Here is a 27542-nt window from a genome sequence, read left to right as displayed (position 1 = left end):
CCAGAACCTGTGTGGGTAGCAGGAGCTTAAGCACTTGGGCCAGCTTCTGCTTTCTCAGGCACATCAGCAGGGAGCTGGATGGGAAATGGAGCAGCCAGGGCTTGACACAGCCCTCTAACACAGGATACCGGCATTGCAAGGACTTACCTACCTGGCTCTACCCAGACACTGGCCCCCAGATACTTTTTAGATGCATAGAACACAAGTATATTATTTAAAACATAATTGTGTATACAAACATTGGTGAGTTAAAAGGAAGATGGTAATTATATTTGTCAGTGGCTGAGTTATAGAAAGCCTTTATTCAAATTGAAGTTATTAAATGATAATGAATAGACAAGTAAGAATATATATACACTGACTTAAACATTATTTAGCCATCTTTGATACTTTGCAAAAATACTGGGAAAAGAGTTCATATTATTTTTGATAAAAGTAAATATTTTAAACATTGCAACTAATTTCAGCTCTGTTTCTTTTAGCTTGTTGCCAGAAACCATATGTTGCACTTATTGATGGAATTACAATGGGTGGGGTAAGTAGATTTTTTGCTCTCCTTGTTGGTGTGAGTGAATTGGATTAAAAATAAGAATTGCTTACAGGAGGTAAGGTTGTGAATATTATACAATAGGACTCATTGAAACTAACTCGTATAGTTTGGATTGTTGGATTTTTGATGTAATATTTGCTTATATCATTGGACCATTTAAACCCAAAAGACTATTTTACATCTTATTTACATACTATTTTAACCTTTTGAATTGCTAGCTGTTTAAAGCAACTTCAGCAAATTTCATTTTAAGAAATATATGAAATAAAAAATTAAAAAATATATATATCTGTATTTCTACCTATCTGTGTGCATCATATCTATCCATTCTACTTCCAAAGTGATAACAATTGCTTCAGAAAAGAAATTAAGATGTTGAAATTTTTTTTTCCGTAGACTAATGGGAAGTGTTGCCAAAATTGTATCAACTGAACAAAATTTCATATTAGTTGAGGAGTGTCTGGATTCTTCTTGAAGTTTGCTAAACTTCATTTTTGCTAGTTGAGCACTAGTTATTTTGCCCCAGTGTTATTTCAAAGAAGTCTAAAGTAAGTGTCCTTGAATACTTGATATGGAGTTGTAGAAATCATACAAGTGGCAAATCATGTGGCTCTGACTAAAGACAAACGTTTATTGAAGTGAGGGATTAGATTGCGTCTTCTGGACAGCTTCTTGGAGGAGGTGGTGCATTGAGCTGATCTTAAAAAGGTATTGTAGGAGGACATATTCTTGCAGGCAAGTCCAAGGACCTGGGCCAGGCGACCCGAGCCCCGCTAGATTCCCTGCCCCCCAGATTCATGAAACGGGCACCCACCTCACAGGTGGGCAAGAGACCAGGCAGGCAACCTGAGCCCCGTGGGATTTTCCACCCCTGGAGCTCATGAACCCAGGACCCCCTCTTGCAGGTGGGCCCAAGGGCTCAAGCCTGGTGACTTGAGACCTGCTGGATCCTCTGTACCCTGGTCTTACTAACCCAGCAGTGGACACAGACCGTGATGCACATGGAGAATATGGCAGCCCATTTGGTACCATAGCAGAAGAAATAGAACAGAGCAAATTAAACGAGTACCCCAGCCAAATGATGACAGCAAAAATCTGGATGAATGGAGACTTGAGTCTGACCATATCAGGCAGTAGACATTGGGAGGCCGTAACATATTTGGATCAGTGAAATTGACAGCATTTCAGAACTGTCCAAACCTCTTGGGCAGAACCCTTGGAACATGCATACACCAGACCCCTGGGTGGATATCGGAAGGCGGTTCCCCATCCCTGGGTACTGAGACATTTGGGAAACTGGGTGTGGCTTCCCCATCTATTTCTCCCCTTCCCCTGGATACAAGAAGAAGAAATAGCAAATTTGGAAATAATGATTTCACCCATTTATCCCTTAACCTCAATCCTTCCCATTCTGATCAACCATGTAATTAACATGAAAAATTTTTTTAAAAAAGTACTGTAGGGGCGAAAAAGAATTATCTCTTTTTTACTCATCCCATAGATCATGGCTGATATCTTTTTTCCCCATTTTTTTTATTATATTTTTACAATCTTTACATAGTTAATTAGGGTAAAAAAGGTTCAAGGGCTACAGGAAAGTGGGTAAGACTATTATTTCCATATTGTTTCTTCATGTATCTGAGATAAAGGGGGATATTGAGGGAGAAGCCCCACCCAGTTTCCCACCCACCCCAGGTCCCAGATGTGGGGCATGCTCCTAGATTCTTGATCAAGTGGCTTTAGTAGTTCAACAGTTATGACTCGCTGCCAGTCTCACCACTCCCAGCTCGGTGAGGTCGTTGAAGAATCCACTGATTAACATAGTCCATCCTAGAGTCTTTGTTTGCCCAGTTTTTCACTGCCAACATATGGCTGGGGTAGTTGATTGACTTGTTCTGTCTTCTGTCTTTTCTTGGCTAGGGTTCTGAGTCTGGAAATTCGATTGGGGAGATCCCCAAAGAAACTTTGTCTGAGGTGTTCCCAGACCAGATTCTTGTATGTTCTAGCAAGTTCAGGGCCTGGCACAGTCCATCTCCACGATCAGCTGGTGGTTGCAATTGCTGAGTTGGTTCTGTTTTCAGCCCCGACTTCCACTGGAACCAATGGGTGTTGCAGTCCAGCCTGGTTTTGCCCAGCACATACTCAGCCCTCACATAAACCAGTGGGAGCTGCAGCCTAGCTGGAGTAACCCACAGTAACCCCCACCAGGCCCGCCCCCTACCCAGTTTGCCAGTCTGTGTAGCAGACTAGTCCAGTCTGTCCTACATCCCATTTGGCTCTCGTACTTGTCAATCGGTATTAAAGCTTCATTCCATCTAACCAGCTCCACATTCCAGCCCTCACGGATGTTGTTGGGTGCCTCTCTGTCTAGCCACCCCAGCCCCCGTTCTAGTTTTCATGCCCTCCCGTGGGAGTGGTAACCCAAGAGGGAGGAGCCCACTATTTCCCTCCCAGGACTCTCCCACTCCTGGATTATGCACTCTCCAGGTGGTTCTGTGGTTTGACTTGACAGAATTAGCCCCCAGTGCCAGCTTCTGCCAGCTGATGCTGTGGCTAAGCCCAAACAATCCTCACCCACTCTAATTTTGTTTGCACCAGTAGGAATAATCAGCTTCTCTTGGCTTTTCCCTGATCTAGTCCACATGAGGCGCACAGGTATTGTAGCCCTGCTTAGTCTGGTCTGCTCCATCCCAGCTCATCCTCTCCAGTGGGAGTAGCTGTCCAGCAGGGGAAACCCCCCATATTCCCCCTACTGGATCTGGCCCCTCCTTTCCTGGTTCTCACGTGTGCTGGGTAGGTGCTGCAGTCACATCCAGTACAGGCAACCTCAGCTTGGCATTCCATATTGTGGACTGGTTGTTGTCACGACCAAACCTGGCTCGACCCACACTCTGTTCTGTGTTGATATCCTTTTCATAAAAGACAGGTTCGTGAGAGACATTGAAGCACGTTACTCAGTTTTACACGATAGAGACCTTTTGAAATATTCAGAGATACAACGAAAATATTTCTGTGCTTAGGTTAAATGAGAATTGACAGTCATACAGAAGTATGATTGGACAGAAAGAATATAATCCAATGATAAGCTGGGAAAAATATGACAAGGCTTGTTCAGATTCTTCCGGACGCCTCTGTCATTCCTGTTCTTCAGATAATGAGACAGGGCACCTGTCACAGGAGGTCTAAATGATGTAATTTTAAGAGTTCAGTGAAGGAGTTTCTTTATGTCCAGCTTTCCCTTAGACAGTGGTGGAAATGCAAGAGAGAGACCTCTAAGGTGCCATATTTTGAGGTAGCTGTTCTGACATGTAACAAATAGGGCTTCGGTAAGTAGGTAGTGATAGGCCAAATTGTGGACTTTGAAAATCTGTGCTTATTCAATGTGTTAGATTTAATTATTTGGAATTTAAGAAGTCCTTGTAGTGGAACTGCTTTAAATGAAGTCTCAGACATTGGAGATTACTTAGATTTGCACATCTCTTTGGGAAGGATACTACTATCAGCTGTGTAATTAAAATGTAGAATCGAGGGCAGTCTGCTCCTCTCTGCTTGTTAGTAAACACTGAGTGTACATAGGTTATGCTTTCTTTGTCAAGCAGTTGTTAACATGAAGAAATCCAAGTTCTGTGGAAACAACACCTGAAGTGTTGAATAAATGCTGTCTGTGACTACAAGTAAACTAGGGAAAAAAGGAAATAAAGGAGTCAGAGGCCAGCCTTGAACCATAACAGGTTAAGCCACTTCTTGTGATACCAGCATTCTGTGTTAGAGTATTCATTTGAGTCTTGGCCACTCTCCAATCCAACATATATACTGATGTGCCTGTGAAGGAATCTGATGAAGATCCAAGCACTCTGTCTTGTGGGTCACCTCCATGCAGGCCTTCTCACTTTGGTCTAACCCAGTCCTGGCTGTTGTGGCTACTTGACAAGTGAACTAGCAGATTAAAGATCTTTGTCTTGCTCCTTTCCTGTCTGTCTGTCTGTCTCTCCCCCTTCCTTGGGCTCTGACACTTTGCCTTTCAAATAAGCAAGTAAATCTTTTCCTTTTACTGTTTCTTTTTTTTTTTTTTAAGCAAAACTAACATCAAAGGGCATACCCAATATCTTATAGAGGAAAAAGTGTGACCCCAATAAAACAGGAAAGAAAGCTCTGAGGTAACTGCCATTCTACTTTGAATGTAATAGATTGGAGTTGAAATTAATATTATATATGGTGACTTTGAAGAAGACAAACCTAAGCTTTCACAAAACATTTTAAAAAGATAAAAATGATGAGAGCAAATGTTTTGCAGTCGTGCCTATGAAAGAGACAGACTGGGAACCTGACAGAGATATGATAACTATCCTATAGAAAGTAAATCAAACACTTGGAAGAGAAATGAAGATGACTGCTTTAAGTAAACATAAAAATCCCCAAGTTGTGTATAGAGGAAACTGTGTTTTATAGCAATAGAATCAATGAAAACAGACCCATATCTAAATAAAATATTGGGTAAAGTTTTTTGAAAACTTTAAAGTTCAACAAATATAAAGCCAACTGCAAAATATATAGCCCAAGGAGTCAGAATGCAGGGATGATTTGTGAAATCAAGTTATGTATGGGAGAACGTCAATCTCACTTCAGATCTCTTACTCAGAGTGCCATAAGTCAGTGGATTTGAAAGATTTATGAAATGAAGTTTTAAGATCCAAGAGTTTTCTACCCAAGTTGTCATTTGGTACAAATGTGAAAGAAAAATATAATCATAAATGAATCAGTTTGGAAAATGTGTTGCTGACTTATCACTATTGAAAACATTTCAATAACTCTAGTTGGCTAAGAGATCACCCAAAATGAATAACTAAACACTAGTTTTGATATGAAGGGATTGGTAAGGGCCTGGCATTGTGGCATGGAAGTTAAGCTGTCACCTGGGTTGCCAGCATCCCATATTGAGACTGGCTGGTCAACTTCTGATCCAGTTCCCTGCTAATGTGTCCAGGAAAGTAGTGGATGGCCCAAGTTGCTTGTGCCTCTGCCAGCCCCCTGGGAGACCTGGATGAAGCTCCTGCCTCTTGGCTTTGGTCTGACCCAGCCTGGTCATTGCTGCCATTTGAGTAGTGGATCTCCCTCTCTGTAACTACCTTTCAGGTGAATATATATACACACATTTTTTTTTCTTAAAAAAAAAAAAAGTATTGGTGAACTGCCCTTTGGTGCTGTTTATTGGAAGAACTTTTATAGAAACTAAGAAGGGTCATTGCTGTAACTCACCTCTTCCAAATCCATCTGGCCATGTTTTTCTGTCTTTACAACATGTATAGATTTTGCTTACATTTCTATGTAGGTAAAAGCCAAGAATATTTCATTTTTTTTGCTGAATAAAAAACTGTAATGAAACAAGCCAATGTAATGTCTTGAATGGGAGTAAGGATGCTGCTACTTTTTCCTTTTGGCCTCCGTTTTCTGTATTTTAACATGCACAAATGATTTTCAAATTGAAATGTGTTTATGCCAGCTTTTCTTGACTGGAATTTCACAAGAGAATCAAATCTTAGTGCCCTAAGGCATTAAGATACAATCATGCAATAAAAATTGACTGTCATTGGAAATTTGTTAGAAATGTATATTCTTGCATCCCACTTCAGAGTTAAACTCTTGGCCAGGCTCAAAGTGAACAGGCTCTATAGAAGTGGTTGTGAGTCACATTAAGTTTAAGGACCATTTCCCTAAGATATCTGTTGCATCTAATAAATTTTCTTCTATTCCTATCTTGTGCTTTTTGATAGTACTAATTATGTATCATCCTTGGGAGAATTGAGAAAATAGGCTTATTATTTGCAGTGATTTGTAGTTCAACTGAGGAATCCCAAATGAGAGTAGCAACTCTTTTCTATTCTTCCATGCATCCTTATGGACTCTTTCTTGGTAGTTACATGTAGTCTGACAGTTTGATGTGATATCTTCTCCATTGAGTCGCTGTATCCTGTACTCTTTTTTTAAGTTTTTTTTTTATTTGAAAGGCCAATCTTACAGTGAGAGAGGGAGAGACAGAGAAAGTCTTCCATCCACTGGTTGACTCCTTAAATATCCACAACAACCAGAGCTGAGCTAATCTGAAGCCAGCAGCCAGGAGCTTCTTCCTGATCTCCCTCACAGGTGCAGGGCCCTACGGACTTGGGCCATCCTCTACTGCTTTTCCAGGCCACAAACAGGGAGCTGGAGGGAAAGTGGAGCAGCTGGGACATGAACTGACATCCATATGGATGCCAGTACCATAGGGTGGAGGATTAACCTATTGAGCCATGGTGCTGGCCCCCTAAGGTTGGCATTTTAAAAAATTATTTGAGTATTTCTTTACTTATCTATCTACTTATGTATTTACTTATTTGAGAGAGTGTGATCTTCTATCCACTGTTTTACTCCCTACGTGGTTGCAGTGGCCACATCTGGGCCAGGCCAGAGCCAGGAACCAGGAGCTAGAAGTTTTTCCCCCTCATATCCCATGTGAACAGTGCCTAAACACTTGTGCCATCCTCTGCTGCTTGTTTCCCGGCCACTAACAAGGAGCTGGCTGAGAGTAGGACAGTCAGACTACCTGATGCCAGTGTGGAATGCCAGTGTTAGAGGCAGCAGCCTTATCAGCTGTACCACAGTGCCACTCCCAAGTTTGGTATCTGTGCTTTGTTTTTAGTTACCCTGTAATGTTTCTTAATCTCCCCCACTATGTTGGATGCTTTGTAAGTCAAAACAATTATGCTTTTTTTTCCCAACCTTCCCATATCAACTAGGGATGCATAGTATATACTAGATAATTTTTTTATTGAAAACAGTTCTGTACATAGTAAATTAGTAAATTGTGTAGCTTTTATCATTCAATCTGACTCATGACCTCTAGATTTAAAAAGTGAAATTCTCTAAATCCTTTACCTTCAACCTTGATTGGTATTTCAAATCATTTGGAAGACCTAAATCCTGTTCCTAGTGCTTATACTTCACAACCTCCTTAACTATTAAGTCATTAAGTTGGATGTTGATATGAGACCTATACTTTTTTTTTTTAATTAGAGAGAGACATAGATAGAGTTCCTATCTGCTAGTTCACTCTCAGATGCCCCCCAACAGCCGAGACTTGGTCAGGGCCAGAGCTGAGGGCTCAATCCAGGTCTTCCACAGGGGTTGCAGGAATTCAGTCACACAAATCATTCCTCTTCCTTCCAGAGTCTGCATGAACTGGAAGCTCCAGTCTGGAGCTGGAACCAGGCATTGAACCCAGGCACTTTGATAGAGGAGACAGGTGCTGCAGCCAGTTTCTAACTCACTAGGCCAAACCCTCCCACAGACAGGCGTTTTTCAAGTCCTCTGGTGACACTACTATGATGGTAAGGCTAAGAAGTGGTGATGTACAGATCCTTAACTGCCGTGTGGTTCAGTGAACCTCCTTCTGAATTCCCCAAGAGAATGATTTTCAAACTTTAACATGTTAGAATCTGTGTGGGAGGACTTGTTCAAACACTTCCTCCCTCCCATGTAGTCACTTGGGAGTGTAGCTGGAAAATTTGCATTTCCTCATAGGTTCTCAGATGCTGGTGTTGGGCTTAGTGCAGTTACTCAAAAAGCTTTTCTTTTCAGAATTTTGGGTAGAATTTTAGTGTTGAGTGTACTGTTTCCCTCTGTATTGGAAAGAGAACAAGTAACTTACTCTTGTTTACCTTGCATTTCCACTTTGCCGTTACTTGCCTCACTACAGCTTGCTGTTAGTTAAAAGAGACCCTAAGACTGAGCTCTAGTCTTGAGGAGACTTCTCACTTTTCCTGGATATTTCCTATGATTACATGATGATAAATTAATGTTTTGTCCTTGTCGATCTGTTTTTTGTTACATGGGTGGCAAACAAGAACTCAGCAAGAAAGCAGGAAAATTTTTCCTTTCCTACATGATCAAGAATGGAGAGTTAAATGTTTTAAAGCATATTTGAGGAGCATGTTCTAATGAATAGACAAATGGGACTTGGAGTGGAACAGAAACAGTGAGATTACACAATACCCAAGTAACTTTTGGGATACAACCAGCCAAATGCAATGTTCACTAATGCTCGGTTGAATGGGAGCTATTCAATCAAATTGTTCAGCCACTGATTAATGTCACTTGAGACATGTTCTTTTTTATGAAGAGAATGAATAGTCCTCAAAGATTGCATTGTTAATATATTACAAAAGTCTGTTAGATATAATAGGTGCCTCTTTTTTTAGCTTTAAGAGAATTTCTTTTTTGCTTCTGTTACAGTCAAATAGATTACAGACATTTCAAGGAATCATCATTTTTATAATGCTGTGATTTTCTTAATAGCCTTCAGTTACTTGATGGAACCTAAAGGCTTATAAGAGAAATCAAGTAATTCTCTTAACTAAGATAACAATTTTTAGGGAAACTTAGTTCAACTTCCGTTGATGTGCTTTTTTCCTACCACTTGCAAACCCATCATTTAAATCTTTTTTTTAAAATAAAATTCTGATATGAAAAGAGCTTTAAGACTAAAATATTATTAACTAAGCAGGAGTTGGAGAGAGGAAAATGAGAGAAATTTCTCTTGGATTTCGAAGTGTAGGGTAGCGCTTGTTTGTATTTCTGTTTATCGGTGTTAAATATGGAATATTATATAACTGTCAATAAATATCTTGTTTTTCTTGATGTAGGATTCCCCCATCTCCTAATGGCACTGTTTCTGCTTAAGATTCCCTTCTCTTATTATCAGGGTTAAAGATCATAGGCATAGGCAAGTATAAACAATAATCAACTTTTACTGCCTTCCTGTATTCCATGTTACTTACAGTATTTTTTAAAATCCATTTGTATAGTTTTCTCAGTGATGGCTCTGGATATATATATATAAATATACATGTGGCCAAATTCTATTACTAATAAATGTTTCTGAAGTTTAAAGAAAAATTCTAGGTCTTATTGAGCCTTTTTCCTAGGTAAGCTCTGAGTCATGTTAGTTTTTCAATATGTAATGGATTATTCTTTTACACAGGGTATGGAGAACCTTTTCGTTGCCAAGGGGTATTTGGATATTTATAGCTTAAATCCTGGGCCTTGCAAGGTTTTCAACTTAAAATTAATCTGCTAAGTAGCTTTATTGAATTTTGAGTTCCCCCCTGCAGTTGCTTTGGCAGGACCAGACTAAATGATTTCTTGGCCCTTATATTGCCCATAGGCCAGACATCTCTACCCTGTGTCTTTCTTGTGTGTGTGATATACAGCAGTAGTTTCCTTGTAGCTAGTCCTGTTTAACTGGCATTAAGTGCGCATTATTTAAACATCATTGTCTCATGACCCATGCACATACATAACTGATAGGTAAATATCTTATTGGGGTAATGTGCTGATAGAAGTTAAAACCTTGAGAATGAAAGTAGGATGTCGGAGGCTGGTGCAGTAGCCTAATGGCTAAATCCTCACCTTGCATGTGCCAGGATCCCATATGGGCACCAGTTTGTGTCCTAGCTGCTCCACTCCCCATCCAGCTCCCTGCTTGTGGCCCGGGAAAGCAGTAGATGATGACCTAAAGCCTTGGGACCCTGCACCTGTGTGGGAAATCCAGAAGAAGCTCCTGACTTCTGGGTTCAGATTAGCTCAGCTTTGACTGTTGTTGCCATTTGGAGAGTGAACCGGCAACTGGAAGGTTTTTCTGTCTCTCCTTCTCTCTGTAAATCTGACTTTCCAATTTAAATAAATCTTTTTTTTTTTAAAAGTAGGGCATGTGTAATATTAAGAGTTGTTTCAAATCTGTGTTTTAATGTAGGATGTTGTATTTCTACTTCTTGGATTTTCAATATCTAAATAAGATAAGTATTTTTCCTTCAATTATTTGTGGATGTTTTGGTCTAAACATGAATTATATTCATCTGAGAGGACAAATAATAGTGCTGCTTTTTTATTTATCTTAAAATGCACTAATATATAATATGAATCAACATGCAATATTAGCTTATTAATGTGAGAAGCATAACAGTCTGTTTTTACAGGAAAACATGTTGCTATGGTAACCTAATGCATCTAGTCACAGAGATACCTGATGAAACTTACTTGATACAGTACTTTTATATTGTAGTGAGAATCCATTTGAATTTCTGACAAAAGTAAACACCAAGTTGAAAGCCGCGTTTGTAATCCTGAGAGTTCAGTGTTCATTCCAAATGGGGGCTTATTCATCTTTGATCAGAATTTCTTTTTAACGACTTAGTTTTTTGTTGTTGGAAAAGCAGATTTACAGAGAGAAGGAGAGAGAGAGAGAAAAATCTTCTGTGCACTGGTTCACTCTTCAAGTGTCCACAATGGGCTGGAACTGAGCTGGCCCAAAGACAGGAGCCAGGTGCTTCTTCAGGGTCTCCCACAAGGATGCAAGGTCCCAAGGCTTTGGGCTGTCCTTGACTGCTTTCTCAGGCCACAAGCAGGGAGCTGGATGGGAAGTGGGGCTGCCAGGATTGGAACCGGCGTCCATATGGGATCCAGGCATGTTCAAGGCAAGGACTTTGCTTGCTAGGCAATTATGCTGGGCCCCATAATTAGCAATTTTTAAAAATTAATACTGCTTTTTATCTGGACTAGTGATACCTGGAAATGGAGAAATGAATTCTATCTGAGTTACTAATTACATTTTTTGAAAGATTTCTTTGTCCTTTTAAAGTAACTTTTTTTTTTTTTTTTAAATTTGAAAGGCAGATTTACAGAGCAGGAGAGAGAGAGAGAGAGACAGAGAGGTCTCCCATTGACTGGTTCATTCTCCAAATGGCTGCAGTAGTCAAAGCTGAGCTGATCTGAAGCCAGGATCCAGGAACTTACTCTGAATCTCCCATGTGTGTGCAGTGGCCCACGGACTTGGGCAGTCCTCACTGCTTTCCTAGGCCAAAAGCAGGGAGCAGGAGGGTCAGAAATGAAGCAGCTAGGACTTCAGCTTGCACCCATATAGGATTCCAGTGCAGCAGGCGCTCTGCTGGCTCCCAAATCATTACTTTTTTTTTTTTTAAATCCTAAATATAGATATGACAGCTCTTTTTTGCCATTGAGATAATCTGAACATTCATGAAGCTGTTCTAATTAAAAAAAATCTTAGATTGCTTAACTTCTACCTGTAAGAATGCCAAAAAATAGAAATATATTGCTTATTCATATGGTGAGATATTAGACTACATTTTTATAATAGTTCTTTACAATTTTTATAATTCAGCAATTATTTCATTCATCTGTATTAGCATCCTTTATAGTAGATTATGTTATGATACAAAGATGATTATTTAGTAATTATTCAAGTAAAAAAATGACTGCCAGAATGCTTGGAGCACCATATATATAAGGCATAGAATAGTTAAAGAGTAAGATAGCATGCTGGCACTAAATAACAGAGTTGTAGATGTTTTATCTGATTATTTTAATATCAAGTAAAGTAAAACTTAAGGAAATGTTTCATGCCTTCCCAAGTCATAAGCAGGACCTGGGTGAGAAGTGGAGCAGCCAGGACACGAACTAGCACTCATATGGGATCCTGGCAGTTGTAAGGGAAGGATTAACTATTGTGCCTGGCCGCAGAATATATGTAGAAGTTAGAATTTGTCAAGATGGATTCCTAGATTTGATTGTGAGGTAAGGAAAGAAGCTAATGCTCAGATGTCTAAGTTGAGCAGATGTGAGAATGGTTATGTTTACTGAACAGGGAAGATGGTGGAGGAATGATTTTAAGGAGAAATAGGTTTATTTTTGAAGTGTGAAGGTTGAGACACTCAACAATCACCTGGAGATGTTAAAATAGGCAGCTTAGTTTATAGAACTCACCACTGGGGAAATAGTTTGAGTTATTGTTGTGATAGTGCTTCACATCTTGGGAGAGATCACCTGGGGAATGAATGAAGACAGGACAGAGGTGGAGTAGAAAGATTGTCTCTGAGCACCGGCAGATCAGCATTTTGATGTCCCAGAGAAGAGAAAGAACAACTAATGATAAACAATGATGTTGCAATTTTGAGAAAATATGTTGCGATTTGGAGCTGGTGTAATAGTGTAAGATTAAGCTGCTGCCTGTAATGCAAGAGTGCCATATGGGCATGGTGGTTCAATTCTGATCCAGCTGTCTCCTGCTAATGACCTGGGAGAGTGGTGGAGGCGGCCCAGATGATTGGGCTCCTGCCACATACACAACGGACCCTGATAATGCTCCTGGTTTTGGCCTGGCCATTGCAGCCATTTTAGGGGTGTATCAGCAGATGGAAGATCCATCTCTCTCTCTCTCTCATTCTCTCCCTCTCACTGTGCCTTTCAAATGAATTATTACATATATGTGTATACACACACACACATATATATATATACACCCATACACACACACACATATATATATAACTATATATATATAGTTACTATTCTGTCCAGAACTTGCTAAGCTAGTGTGATTGTGCTTTTTGATTATGAGTACCGTAATAAACAGCACTCATTGGTTCTGGGAAGAGTTGAAATCCTATAGTAGTGCATATGTCTTGAAAAGGAATTTGGGACCAAAGGTAAGAATATAATACTACAGTAGAATGCCCATGAAAAACATCTTGACTAAAATAAATCTGCTTAGAATGTCAATATTTCGCATTTACTTTTGACCAAGAAGTTCATCTGAAATTGTGTGGCTTAGGACTTTATCTCCTGAAGCAAATTTCAGTGGGATATAGAGATAATTTTCTTGTTTGAATGTGTTAATTTGTGTTTAAATTTTTTTAAACAACATTTTGAACCAACTTTCTTCACTTATTTCTCTAGGGTGTTGGTGTGTCAGTTCATGGACTTTTCCGAGTAGCTACTGAAAAGACTGTTTTTGCAATGCCAGAAACAGCAATAGGTAAAAACAAAATGCCAGAAAGTCTTCATCATTATGTTTATAATTGTATAAATATATTTCAGATCATACTGTTGTTAATGGGATTATTGACATGCTACATACAAGAATGAAAACTTTTAAAAAAATATCAGCTTACTAATTATGTATGGATTTTTTGAGATGTATGATAATTTGAAAAAAACTCAGATGAATCAGAAACACCAAAAAATTAAGAAAAATGTGTAAATTATATGTATATAATAGTCTGCTTTATCATTTACTACCATAAAATATATACAGATCTATCATCAAAATTAAAACTTGTCAATTTACAGACACACATAGGCTATGAAAAGTATGATTTACAATTGAGGGAAGCTAACATGTAGTATTAAGTCATAACTACATAAAATTCACTTTTGTAATGCTATGCTACTGTACTAGTATCATAACTACTATTATTATGGTTGGTGTAAATGTTGCTAGTATTTGCTTAACACATTCCATGATGCTAACTGCAGCAGTTTTTCTCTTCAGTAATTTGGGTGTGAGAGTTAAAAGTTCCTCACAAGTGTAGTGTATCTTCACAATGCACAATGCATATAACACACTACGAATGTGTGAATTGATTGGCTGTCTTATTGGCAAGGACGGCGATTGCCACCAGGTTATTGGTAGTGAAGTTTTAGGGGGTAAAAAATTGCACTTGGATTTTTCTAGTTCTGCGGGTATAGGTCAGTGCTCCTCACCCCTGTGTTGCTGTTCAGGGCACATCTGTACTTACTGATCCTGTTGTAAATGCCATGTTGCTTTGGTTCTTGTGTATAATAAGCCTTGAAATCGGGTAGTGATATCTTCCATCTTTGTTCCTTTTCTCCCTCAGGTTGCTTTGGTTATCTTGATCCTTTTGTTTTTCTTTTTTAAAAAATAGATATTTTTTTCATTGGCAAGGCAGGTTGATGAGAGAAGCAGAGAGAGATCTTTTTATCTGTTGATTCACTCACCAAATGCCTGCAATGGCTAGAACTGAGAAAGTCCATAGCCAGGAGCTTCCTCCATGTCTCCCACATGGATACAGGGGCTTAAGGATTTGTGCTATCGTGCACTGCTTTCCCAGGCCACAGGCTGGAAGCTGGATTGGAAGTGGATCAGCCAGGACATGAGCCAATGCTCATATGGGATGTCGTGCGTGAAGGTGGAGGATTAGTCAGTTGAACCATTTCACCGACCCCAATCCTTTTCTCTCTAAAATGTGGTTTTTATTTTTTTTTTTATAATCCATTTTATTGTATTGTTGTTGACAATCTTTACATAGTTAACTATAGTTGAAGGAAAATCAAGAAAGAGAAGAAAAAAAAAAGAAAAAAAAAAGGTTCAGGGGGATAGGGAGGTGGGCAATGCTATTATGTCCATATTGTTTCCATCATGTATCTGAGGTAAAAGGGGATATTGAGGGAGAAGCCCCACCCGGTTTCCCGCCCACCCCAAGTCCCGGATGTGGGGCATGCTCTGAGATATGTGCTCAAGTGGAGTTAATAGTTCTCCAGTTATGAGTCACTGCCAGTTTCGCTCGATGAGGTGGTCCACTGATTGATATGGTCCATCATGAAGTCTCCATTTGTCCCATATTTCGCTGCCAAAATGTAGCTGAGATGAATGATTGTCCTATTCTGTCTTCTGTCTTTTCTTGGTTAGAATTCTGAGTCCAGCAGTTCAAGTGGGGAGATCTCCAAAGATACTTTGAGGTATTCCCAGATTAGTTTCTTGTATGTTCTAGCAAGCACAGGGCCCGGCACAGTCCATCACCCTGATCAGCTGGTGGTTGCAATTGCTGTGTTGGTTCTGTTTTCAGTCCCGAGTTGCACTGGAACCAATGGGTGTTGCAGTCCAGTCTGGTTCGGCCCTTACATCAACCAGTGGGAGCTGTAGCCTAGTTGGGGCGACCCACAATAACCCCCACCAGGCCCGCCCCCTACCCTGGTTTGCCAGTATGTGTAGCAGAAGACCAATCTGTCCCCCATCCCATTTGGCTCTGGTACTTGTCAATGGGTATTAAAGCTTGGTTTTATCTAACCAACTCAACCATCCAGCCCTCACAGATATTGTTGAGTACCTCTCTATCTAGCCATCCCAGCCCCCGTCCTAGTTTTCATGCCCTCCCACGGGAATAGTGACCCAAGAAGGGGGAACCCACTTTTTCCCTCCCAGGTCTCTCTGTCCCGGTTTATGCACTCTTTAGGTGGTCCTGTGATTTGACTCGACAGAATTAGTCCCCAGTGCCAGCTTCTGCCAGCTGATGCTGTGGCCCTGATCTTGTCCACATGCAGCGCACAGGTGTTGTAGCCTTGCTTAGTCGTGTCTGTCTCTATCCCAGCCAACACTCTCCAGTGGGAGTGGTTGTCCAGCGAGGGGACCAGCCCCTTAACCCCCCCGCCAGCTCTGCCCCTCCCTTCCTGGATCTCACGTGTGCTGGTTGGGTGCTGCATTCATATCCAGTACAGGCAACCACGCCCTGGCGTTCCATAATGTGTACTGGTTTTGTCGCAACCAAACCCGGCCCATTCCACACTCTGTTCTGGTGATCGGATTTGCCAGAGGATGACATGAACTGATTCAGCCTGGTCTGCTCCTGACCCATGCCGAATGCATGCCAGTGGGAAACTTTCCATGGCCTATTCTGGGCTGTTTCCAATCATGCTTCTCGCGCTTACCTGTAGGGACTGTGTCCTGCCAGAGGAGTTGCCCAGGCTCCTCCATCAGAACCCCTCCCAATGCCAGATTTTGCGCTTGCCAGGGGGTTCTTGAGCCAACCCTACTCAGTTCACCTCCTGTCCTAGCAGGAACAGTGGCTTTTCCTGGCTGGCTTTCACCCCATTCTGACTCTTGTTGTTGGATGTTTCAGCCCAGCCATGGCTCGTCCATACCCACATACAGCTCACACATGGCTCAGAAGGGGATTGAGACCCAGCCTAGTCAGTCCCACATCTACCCTGTTTCTCCATAACACCAGATGGTGCTGGGATCTGAACCGGCCTGGTGCATCCAATCCCAGCCCACACTAGTGCCTCGGGTGACTGCAACTGTTTCCTAGATAGAACGCAGCCCCCATTCCAGCACATACACCCCTTGGTGGGAACCTCATCCCAGCTGTAGCATCCCAGATTGGGACCGTTCCTAGCCGTAAATCACGCACCTGCACGTGGTTGCTCCGAGGACCATTAGGTGCCAGCCTGCTACACAAGCCGGAGCTTATCTTTTACTTGATAGGTGTTCAAAGCTCAGCATTATTAAGGGATTGGAAGTTCTTCAAAGGAAGAGTTACTGGCATTGGGAATCTTTAGGATTGACTCAGATCCCAGAAACAGTGGGGTCACTCTAGAGCTATCTCAGCAGCGATTCAGATGGCCAATACCCCAGAGCCCCCTGGCCGGGCGGCCAGCAGGCACAGCCTGGCGCCAAATGGCACCCTGGCCGCCCGGGCCCAGCCCGCCATGAGCCATGGGCACATGGCGGACTGGGTTCGGGATCCGAGCTAGACGTCCTCTCCCGCAGCCCTCGGCTCGCCTCTGGCAGCCGGAGGTTAAATCCTGCAGGCCCAAGGTTGCGCCCCTCCCCAATCCCGTTCACCCACCACCCAATGAGGGTGGTGGGTGGGTCCCAGACATGCCCAGTCACGGAGGCCTCCCCCCCTTGGCGTACTCACCCCAGAAGGAAGCAGGCCGCACCCAGGCATGTCCGGGCCCAGCCCGCCATGAGCCATGGGCACATGGCGGACTGGGTTCGGGATCCGAGCTAGACGTCCTCTCCCGCAGCCCTCGGCTCGCCTCTGGCAGCCGGAGGTTAAATCCTGCAGGCCCAAGGTTGCGCCCCTCCCCAATCCCGTTCACCCACCACCCAATGAGGGTGGTGGGTGGGTCCCAGACATGCCCAGTCACGGAGGCCTCCCCCCTCGGCGTACTCACCCCAGAAGGAAGCAGGCCGCACCCAGGCATGTCCGGGCCCAGCCCGCCATGAGCCATGGGCACATGGCGGACTGGGTTCGGGATCCGAGCTAGACGTCCTCTCCCGCAGCCCTCTAAAAATGTGGTTTTTAGAGTGAGGTTGTCAATTTCAACAAAATGTCTGCTAGGATTTTTATTTTGATTGCGTAGGGTCTGACTATAGATGAATTTCGGGAGAATTGACATATTAACGGTGTTAAATCTTCAGGATCTGTGAGCAAGATCTATTTCGCCATCTAATTTCTCTCAGCAAACATTGTGGTTTTTCAGTGTTTAGGTCTTACACATTTTGTCAAATTTATAAATATTTATTGTAGATTGATTATATCACAAATGACATTAAACATTTATTTTATATGAAATACATAGTTAGAGAATGGGAGAGAGTAAGTTGGGGGAGAGAGAGCGAGAGAAACAGATATCAGTATATATGGAGAGTACTCTTCCATCCGTTTGTTCACTCCCCCACATACTACAACAGCAGTGACTGCCAGATTGAAGCCAGAAGCTGGAGTAGCCAGGTCTTGAACTTGCACCTGTATATAGGATGCTAGCAATGCCACAGTGCTGATCCCAGTGGGAAGATTTTAAATAAATTCAAACTCTTGATGGTTAAGAAAAAAGTAAATACAAGTGATTTTCTTAGGTATTGTGCATTTTTAGGACTAGTCGTTATGTATCAGTCTTTACTTCGAATATTAGATAATAGTTTAAATGCTAATCTTGAATTTTTTTTCATTGTGATAACTCTGCAATTTTTGTTTATAAAGAAATATTTTTCAATTTTATCAGTTTAAAAAAGAGTGGACATGTAGGTAGCATTGAGTACTTCTGATATACCCAGCATTGCATATCAATTATTTTACTGAATTGTATAGAAATAAAATGTTAATATTTTGAGTACCCAAATTATCACAATTTATATAAGTTTTGTGGTGTTGATTCCATTACATAGTACTTAATATCTATAGTAAAGATTCAAATTCCAGAGAGAAATTCCTGTGTGATCAGAAGTAAAGAGATTATATTCATCTTTCATTTGAACATTGTTATCTCGTGTTTATTATATTTAATTACAGGACTGTTCACTGATGTGGGTGGAGGTTATTTCTTGCCACGACTTCAGGGAAAACTTGGATACCTCCTTGCTTTAACTGGATTCAGACTGAAGGGAAGAGATGTGTACAGAGCAGGAATTGCTACGCATTTTGTAGATTCTGCAAAGGTAATGATTTTGGTGTTCGTACTTCACGTTGTTAAAACAGAAACACAGCTATAATATGGGGTGAGTGAGGGATTAGGTGGCAAGATAAATGGGGCCTTATTAGAGACCTTAGTATATGCATGTGGCAATTTTGCTGAAAATGAATTAAAAATAAAATTTACAACCCAGATTCTTGTTATAATCCCTCATACAAGTGCTTGGTAGCCAGTGAGAAACAAAGATGAATGGCCCTTCTTCTCCTTTTTAATTCCTCCAGAATTATTCATTCCAAATAAGACAACATTTGCTGTGTGGGGATGTGTGTACATTCAACTATAGTCATTTTTTTTTTTCTTTTAGTTACTCAGTTGAAGCTAAGGCAGCATAATTTTAAGACAAAGATTATAAAAATGAGTATGGAATGTTTTAAAGCATTTTATATGTCTGTGATTTTGTCTCTCTTTCCTCTTCAGATTAGAATGTTAGAGGAAGATTTGTTAGCCTTGAAATCTCCTTCAAAAGAAAATATTGCTGGTGTATTAGAAACCTACCATGGAGAGGTAATGTTGTCACTATTCCAACATTGAGTTTTAATGGGAAAGAGAAGTTATTGAAGAACTGAAAATCTGTAGCCATAAATAAATGCACTGAATATTTATTCACTTTGAAGCGTTGCGGGAGGATCATTGTGTTGGGAAATGGCTTCTCTGCTGGCAGGCTGCACAGCTGGGAGGCTTCTGTGGTTGGCCTTTCTGCAAAGAAGGTTTCATGTGAGGCTAGTTGTGAACTGCCAAAGTGGAAGTTTGGCTTCCAGCTGTGTTCAATGAAATATGTCACACTATTTACTTTTGATTCCTTACTTACGTTGTCTAAGTTGAATTTTCTTGTAGGGACCAGTAATTTATAAGAATATTGCACAACTTTTAGTAAAGCAGGAAGATTGAATACCTCTCTCCTAAAACCCAACTAAAATTGTAATGAATGAATAAAAACGGTGTATTCACACTCAGATGGAATAGAGGAAGAGACAGGGCAGATGTGATGTCTCCTGTTTTCGAAGCTTTGAAAACATGAGGATAATAGCAGTTACCTGTAGACTCAAGATACTGAACTGTGTCTTTCTGTACAGGGCTGGGGAGAAGTCAATGAGAAACATATTATTTCTTTCAGTAGAACCCTTTTAGAGCAACCAGATCCTTTTGAGTGTGGAGAGAAACAGAAAACCAGGAAGGTTTATTACAAGCTTGTATAACCCATAACTACACCTCCAAAGGTCCTCCACCTGTGCAATTGAGGATGGTTGCCCATTGTTGGCAGGAGAGTGGAGGCTTTGATACTTTGACCAGAGCTAGATCTAGCCAAGAACACAGGTGGGTGAGATGCAGTACTGAAAAGAGGCAGAGCAAAATAGGGTGGGAAGACATCTGGCCATGCTGTCTGGTTGTGCAGAACTGTGGTATACTGCCACATTCCAGGCAATACATTGAAAGAAAAAACACTTGCAGATACTGACTCTGGTGAATCCCTGCATGACACATGCAGGCACTTGCCTGAGCATGTTACTCATACAACTGATAGTGCTAAAGCTATCACTCAAATTATACACAGCTACCTACCTTTACTGCTTCACATAGAAAAGGAAGTTCTTTCCAGGACAGAGCAAACAGAAAGGCCCTGGAAAAAAAACAGGCAAGGCATAGAATAGGAGGACACCAAAAAACTAAAAAATTAAAACAGCTATCTATTATTGTAATCCTCAGATTAGAGAAAAATATTTCATGTGTGAAACCACAAATGTTATAAAGAGAAAAATTTAAAGAGTAAGAATATAGTGAAATAGTGAAAAACAGTAAAGTTGATGGTTGTGGAAAACTATAAGAAAGAGAAAGACTAATGAGATGGAAAACAGCAAAGAAAATTACAGGTATTATTCCAGGAGGGCTAATATCAAATTATTAGCAGTTTATAGCAGAAGATAGAAGGAAATATTTACAGAAACCGTAGAGTTATCTAAAACTTAGGACATTGAGTATAAATTGGACTCGGTCTAGTGAATGTGAATACAGGGCATGGGGTATTTCATCTTTCCCCTACCCCCACCGTGATTTATTTGAGTTAGGAAGAAAGAGATCTTCCATTTACTGATGTACTCCTCAGATGGCTCCAGTGGTCAAGGCTGAGTCAGGAAGAAAGTGGGAAGCAGCAGCTTCATCTGGGTCCCCTACATGGATGGCTGGGGCCAATACTAGGGTCATCTTCTGCTTTTCTCAGGCTGTTAGCAGAGAGCCAATGGGGCAGCCAGGACATGAACCAGTGTCTGAATAGTATGCCAGCATTACAACTGTGGTTTTACTTGCTAGGCCACACTGCTAGCTCCTTGTCTGTTGTTATTTATTTATTTATTAAGATCTGTCTACTTCCATTGGAAAAGCAGATCCACAAGACAGAGAGAAAGATCTTCCATCCTCTAGTTCACTCTCCAAGTGACTGCAATGTCTGGAGCTGAGCCAATCTGAAGCCAGGAGGCAGGAGCCTTCTCTGGGTCTCCCATGCAGGTGCAAGGCCCGGGGCTTTTAGCTGTCCTCCACTGCCCTCCCAGGCCACAAACAGGGAGATAGATGGGAAGTGGAGCAGCCAGGATAAGAACTGGTGCCCACATAGGATCCCAGCACATGCAAGGCGAGGGTCTAGCGACTAGGCCATTGCATTGGGCCCTCCTTGTCTGTTTTTTTAAGACTCTTAACAATCTTTCACATTTTCAATTTGGATGAATATGGAGTGTATTATGGTATGTAGCAGTTTAGAGTACTTATTTCCGTTAAATGTGTAGTTAGTGATCTGTAGGGGATATATCTTGGCTTGCTTGGTAATTTTCTATGGTCTCTATGAACATGTTGACTGTGTTTTGAACAGACTGGTTTGAAACTAAAATGAAATTAGTTTAAAAATATGGGTGGAAAACAATTCTACAGTGATAGTAACAGTGTAAGATGTTATGCAAAAAAGTGCAAGTATTGCACGTTAAAGTGCTAAGTTAATAACTACAGGATGAGAGAAATGTAGCCTACAGAACACAGGCTTAAAATAACAAAAGAGCACTTTTAATCGATTGGTGCTCTGTATGAATCAGCCATATGACAGGCCTACCTTGACATTAGTGCAGAGTTAATCCAGTTAGTAAAAATGTTATATCCAAAATAACTAAGGACATGTGAAGCTTTGTTGTATTTTTCTATGAACCAGCCCCAATGTGAAGCTAAACTGTGGTATTTTAGGCATGACTTTGAAATGTGATATTGTGGTCCATACAAGTTAAACTGTACTTGCCAGGCTGACTTTCCATATTGGAGCATCATTTTGAGCCCTGGTTCCTCTGCTTCTGATCAGATCCCTGCTTGTGTGCTTGAGGAAGCAGTACTTGGGCCCCTGTGGTTCAGTTGGAGATCAAAGCACCTCACCAACCCAATCTGTTGTGGCCATTTTGGCAGTGAACCACAGGATGAAAAAGCTTTCTCCTATCTCTGCATTAAGCTGTCACTCTGTCTTGTAATCAAACACATAGACCAAAAAAAAAAAAAAAAAAAATAGCTCTGATAAACTAGAACTTGTCCATCTGTAGGACCTGGATTGAGAGGATACAAAGTGATTATAGTGAAATCACTGTAGTGACAGATTGACTAGAACTATGGGATACTGGATTTTGCTCTAAAACTAAAACAGCAGGGGAAATAGGTGCTTGTGAGCTCCTTCCTAAGATGGTAGTTTCTCTCTCTTGAAGTCAGAGCTGCAGAGATTCCCGGGATGCCCTTGAGAATTTCTTGATTGGATGGAAATTTGGACAGGATGACATTTTAGATCCCTTGTAAGCCTCAATTTGCTAATTAAATCTCAAAGAGAATGTATCATAAATAAAGAAATGAAAATGTAAGGGCATTTTTATGTTTGACGTGACTAAGAGCAAGTCTTGACTACCACATACTGTCTGAATGTTGGGCATACTTATGAGACTCTTAGATGTAATTTGACCAAACCTGATAATCTATCATGAAGTACATTAAGTATTATGGTATTTAAAAAAGATTTGTATTACTTTAGATCACTTAAAGGAGTTTTCTTTTTAAACAGTCGAAGACTGATCAAGATAAGCCTTTTGTACTTGAGGAACACATGGACAAAATAAACAGGTACTTAATAAGAGACCCCAGTTATATCCATTACTTTGTATCTAATACGAAAAGACTATATTGAATTTGCTAACATTATAGTTACATTGTGTTTGAAATTTATTGAATCCTGAGATCAGATAGCATGGTGTTTTTACTTCCATTTGCCTTTAAGTCATTGCTTATCCACTCTTTTAAAAGAAAATGCTCATTGTATTTAAGTAATCTACCATGCTAATTCATTTTCGTGCAAAACATCTTTGTCTTTTGGTTTTGTTTTTGGTTAGCAAGAGCAGGTAGAAAATAGTAATTGAATTAAATTACCTTTAATCTTTGTAGTCTCATTGTGTCTGAAATTATTATCAATGCAGTCAGGAAAAAGTTTCTGGGAAGCAATTTGAGAAACTGACAGATTGCTTAAAGCAACAGGAGGTGGAAGACTTGGAAAATAACCATTTCTGCATTTTAGAAGCATTCATTTTTCAGTTACTTGTGTACAAGTACAACAGATAAAAGCCAAAAAAAGTGGAAAATTTGAGTTTTATTTTGTGTTAGTGAAGGTAAACTGCAAACACTATCCAGGATAGTAATGTTGTGTTTCATCATCCTACAGATCACGTTGGCAAAGTATTTTGCAATAGAGAGGAAGGAAACCTGTGGTTACTGTGTTTGTACCTTAGATACAGGCAAACATTTGCATGTTGATGATATTATGTGTTCCCTTTGTTATAGTTGCTTTTCAGCCAGTACTGTGGAACAGATAATTGAAAATCTGCGGCAAGATGGCTCACCTTTTGCGCTAGAGCAGTTGAAGGTAATATACAAATCTTGAGTGTGGTATAGACTTATAACAGGGAAGTCTCTCTGAGCAATATCAGGGCTCCGTGGTCATGACACAGGTCACTGTGCTGTAGAAAGCAGTTCCACTAACCCTCAAGCTACACCCCAGTGTCCCTGTCTAGCTGTTGGTTAAGGGCACATTCAAGTTGGTTGTGTCAGTCATCCCTTCATGACCATGGCCATGAGATAGCTGAGAGATGCTACATGGGAATGTTTATTTTGGCTCACAGTTTTGGAACTTCGTATAAGTCCATAAGTCTGGAGTGTGATGAAGGCTGAGCGTGCAGACCATTTGGGAAGGAGCAGTTACATGGCAGCAAGTTGGGAAGCAGGGAGACAGGGAACAGACTTCTTCCCTAGGTACACGTGTCTCTCAAAAAAAGCCTCTGTGGGGCTCTACCCAAGCAACCCAAGCCGGCCACCTCCCAGAGGTTCCATCTTCAGACACCAAAACTGTATCAACCATCCACCCTGTCAACACCATATGATTCAGGGACTTTACATTTGCATGAGTAAAGGGGTCTAAATTCTGTTCACTCCATTACACAAGTTATGTTCTTTGTCTGTAAAGATCTTTAGTAAGCACACTCACTTCCACATACCTTCCTTGTCCAGTGAGAGAAGATTTTAGGAATATTTTTAATAGAAGTATTGGGTTCCTGGAGAATAGATTATGATATAATTGTGACAGCAGTCTACAGAGTCTATTTAATATGTAACATTGGTATACATCCTTTCTAAGCAGGAGGTTTAATGAAAATGTGACTATTTTCAATCTAGCAAGAGACTCCCTCCCTTGCCGTGACTAAGCATTAAATTGTATTTCTCAGTGTTAAGTATACTTTATTCTTTGTACACTGTAACTCACCTCGTAACAGCAGAAACATGTTTTTGTATAAATACATGCTCACCTGATAGTGACATTCTTGGATCTTTTATATGATTATGACTTTCAGACTTCTTGGCAAAGAAAGTATATTTCCCTATTATTTTTTAGGTTTATTTTTATTAGAAAGGCAGATTTACAAAGAGAAGGAGAGAAAGAAAGATCCTCCATTCATTGCTGGTTCACTCCCCTAATGAGCGCAACAGCCAATGTTAAGCCGATCTGCAGCCAGGAGCTTCTTTCAGGTCTCCTATGTTGGTACAGGGTCCCAAGACTTTAGGCCATCCTCCACTACTTTCCCAGGCTACAAGCAGGGAGCTGGATGGGAAATAGAGCAGCAAAAATACAAACTGGCACCCCCATGGGATTTCAGTGCATAAAGATGGAGGATTAACCAATTGAACCATCAGGCCAGGCCCTAGTCTTAAAAGGTAATTTAGCTTGCCTTTATCTGATAGGTCAAATTCCCCTCCCCACATTTGCAGGTATAATTATAACATTGCAGTTGTCAGGAAACAAGTTGATTGATAATTTTAACAAAGTCTTAACTGTGAACATTAATATATTTTACCATTATTGTAATTTTAAAAAAGATTTTATTTAGGGCCAAGCATGATAGCCTAGTGGCTAAATTTGTGCCTTATATGCACTGGGATCCTTGATTTTTCTGAATAATGTGCATGTCTTACTCTTACATATGAAATAATTTTATGGGCCTGGTGCAATAGCCTAGTGGCTAAAGTGACTAAAGCCTTGCATGTGCTGGGATCCCGTATGGCCACTGGTTCATGTCCCAGCTGCTCTACTTCCCATCTAGCTCCCTGCCTCGTGGTCTGGGAAAGCAGTAGAGAATGGCTCAAAGCCTTGAGACCTTGCACCCGCGTGGGAGACCTGGAAGAAGCTCCTGGCTCCTGGTTTTGGACTGATTCAGCTCTAGCCATTGCAGTTACTTGGGGAGTGAACCAGCAGATGGAAGAACTTTCCCTCTGTCACTTCTCTCTGTAAATCTGCCTTTCCAATAAAAATAAATCTTAAAAAAAATGTATATAGGGGCCAGTGCTGTGGTATATCAGGTAAAGCCTCTGCCTGCAGTGCTGGCATCGCATACTGGCACAGGATCAACAGACTTGCAACCCAGTTCCCTGCTGATGTCTAGGAAAGCAGTGGAGAGTGATCTAAGTGCCTGGGCCCCTCCACCCACCTGGGAGACTTGCAAGAAGCTCCTGGCTTCAGACCAGCCTAGTTCTAGCAGTTGCCACTATTTGCATAGTCAACCAGCAGATGGAAGATCTCTTTGTAACTTTGCTTTCCAAATAAATGAAAAATAAGAGATTTATTTGAAAGGCAGAGTTACAGAGAGATGGAGATAGAGGTTTTCCATCTGCAGATTCACTCTCCAAGTGGCCACAACAGATAGAGCCAGGCCCAGCGAAAGGTAGGAACTTGGTAGTTGGCAGGCCAGAGTATTTTGGCCATCTTCCATTGGTTCCAGACTCAGTATTAGGGAGCTGGGTCAGAAGTGAAGCTGCCAGGACTCCATCCAGTGCCCTTCTGGATGGCAACATTGTAGGAAATGACCTCACTGGACCACAATACTGGCCCCAGTTGTTACTGGATTCTACCAGGAGGAATGTCAAGTTAGTTTGCCTCTGAGGGTCTTATTCATTGTTGGAATTTTGCTGATTTCTTCAAGGATATGCACAGATTAAGGTGCTTAGATCAACCTTAAAATAGTATTTCTTCAACTCACAAAAGTGGGTCATCATCATTGACATTATAGGAATGTTTGCAGTAACAGTTATTTTAATTTCAAGGCTTTAGATTTTAAGTTGATAGTCTTGTTTCTAGTGTAATATGGAAATTAGTGTTTTCCAGGGAATTTTCCTGTCAGTAATGCCTAATTAATTATGCACTTAGCAGTGTTATTTAAAATAGTTACACATTACCAAATGAACTATATGATGTTATTTTTGAGTAATATAAGATATGCAACAAGTGGGTCTTCTTCCCTTGTGTGCATGAGAGATGAGCAGTGGTAACTGGGGTGCTTGAATGGCCTTTTGTGTGAATTGATTAGCCAACTGAAGAAGTACAGCAGGACGCATGTTTTTTCTGTTTTGAGAAATCCAGTTGATGATTAAAGTACCAAGTCAAGATATGGAAGCCAGGACTGATAATGTGCAAATAAGGCACCACTTGCCATGCTGGCTTCCTGTATGGGCACTTATTGCAGTCTCAGCTACTCCACTTTCTGGTAGTTTCCTGGGTAAGCAGTGGAAGATGGCCCAAGTATTTAAATCTCTTGGTTCCTAGCTTCAGCCTGGGCCAGTCCTAACCATTGTGGCCATGTGGGGAGTGAACAATGGGTAGAGGATCTTTTTCCTTCTCTGCTCCTCTCCCCTTGTCTATAGCTATCTTTCAAATAAATTTTTAAGTAATAAAAAGAAATGGAGGGCCCGGCGCAATAGCATAGCAGTTAAGAGTCCTCGCCTTGAACGTGCTGGAATTCCATATGGGCTCCGGTTCTAATCCCAGCAGCCCTGCTTCCCATCCAGTTCCCTGCTTGTGGCCTGGGAAAGCATTCTAGGACAGCCCAAAGCTTTGGGACCTCGCACCCGCGTGGGAGACCCGGAAAAGGCTCCTGGCTTCGAATTGGCTCAGCTCCAGCCATTGCGGCCATTTGGGGAGTGAACCATTGGATGGAAGATCTTCCTCTCTGTCTCTCCTCCTCTCTCTACATCTGCCTTTCCAATAAAAATAAATCTTAAAAAAGAAAAAAGAAATGGAAACCAGAAGCAGTTAAACGTAAGGGTGGTACTGAAGGATAATTGTGCATTTTCAGACTGGCCAAGCAGGAAGGTGGCTCTGTCATTCTCTGAATTATACCTTGAAGCATTCTGTATGAAGTTCTTCTCACCTGAGATAATTTGTATATTGCTTCTACTAGAAAAAACAGACCCGTTGCCTACTTCCCTGTGGAAAGGAGGAGCCTGTTAGTACAGTATATGGACTTCTATTGGACGTGCCCTCATCTTTGTGGCCTGTGACCAGAAA

At 41.1% G+C, this 27542-nt stretch overlaps 1 protein-coding gene across 1 annotated transcript in view; it reads left to right on the top strand.

Moving 5' to 3' along the window:
• The window catches only part of HIBCH (3-hydroxyisobutyryl-CoA hydrolase), a 75845-nt gene that overhangs the window by 39144 nt on the left and 9159 nt on the right, over window positions 1-27542 (top strand). Inside the window, exons 6-11 of the mRNA XM_012931528.2 lie at window positions 483-535; window positions 13337-13415; window positions 18475-18620; window positions 19073-19159; window positions 22725-22783; window positions 23495-23576. Coding sequence (XP_012786982.2) covers window positions 483-535; window positions 13337-13415; window positions 18475-18620; window positions 19073-19159; window positions 22725-22783; window positions 23495-23576 — 506 coding nt within the window. The remainder of the gene's footprint in view (window positions 1-482; window positions 536-13336; window positions 13416-18474; window positions 18621-19072; window positions 19160-22724; window positions 22784-23494; window positions 23577-27542) is intronic.

This window comes from Ochotona princeps, chromosome 5 (assembly GCF_030435755.1).
Source record: "Ochotona princeps isolate mOchPri1 chromosome 5, mOchPri1.hap1, whole genome shotgun sequence".
Classification (NCBI taxonomy): domain Eukaryota; kingdom Metazoa; phylum Chordata; class Mammalia; order Lagomorpha; family Ochotonidae; genus Ochotona; species Ochotona princeps.
Note: the sequence above shows the minus strand (reverse complement) of the source record. Positions and strands in the feature narration are given on the sequence as shown.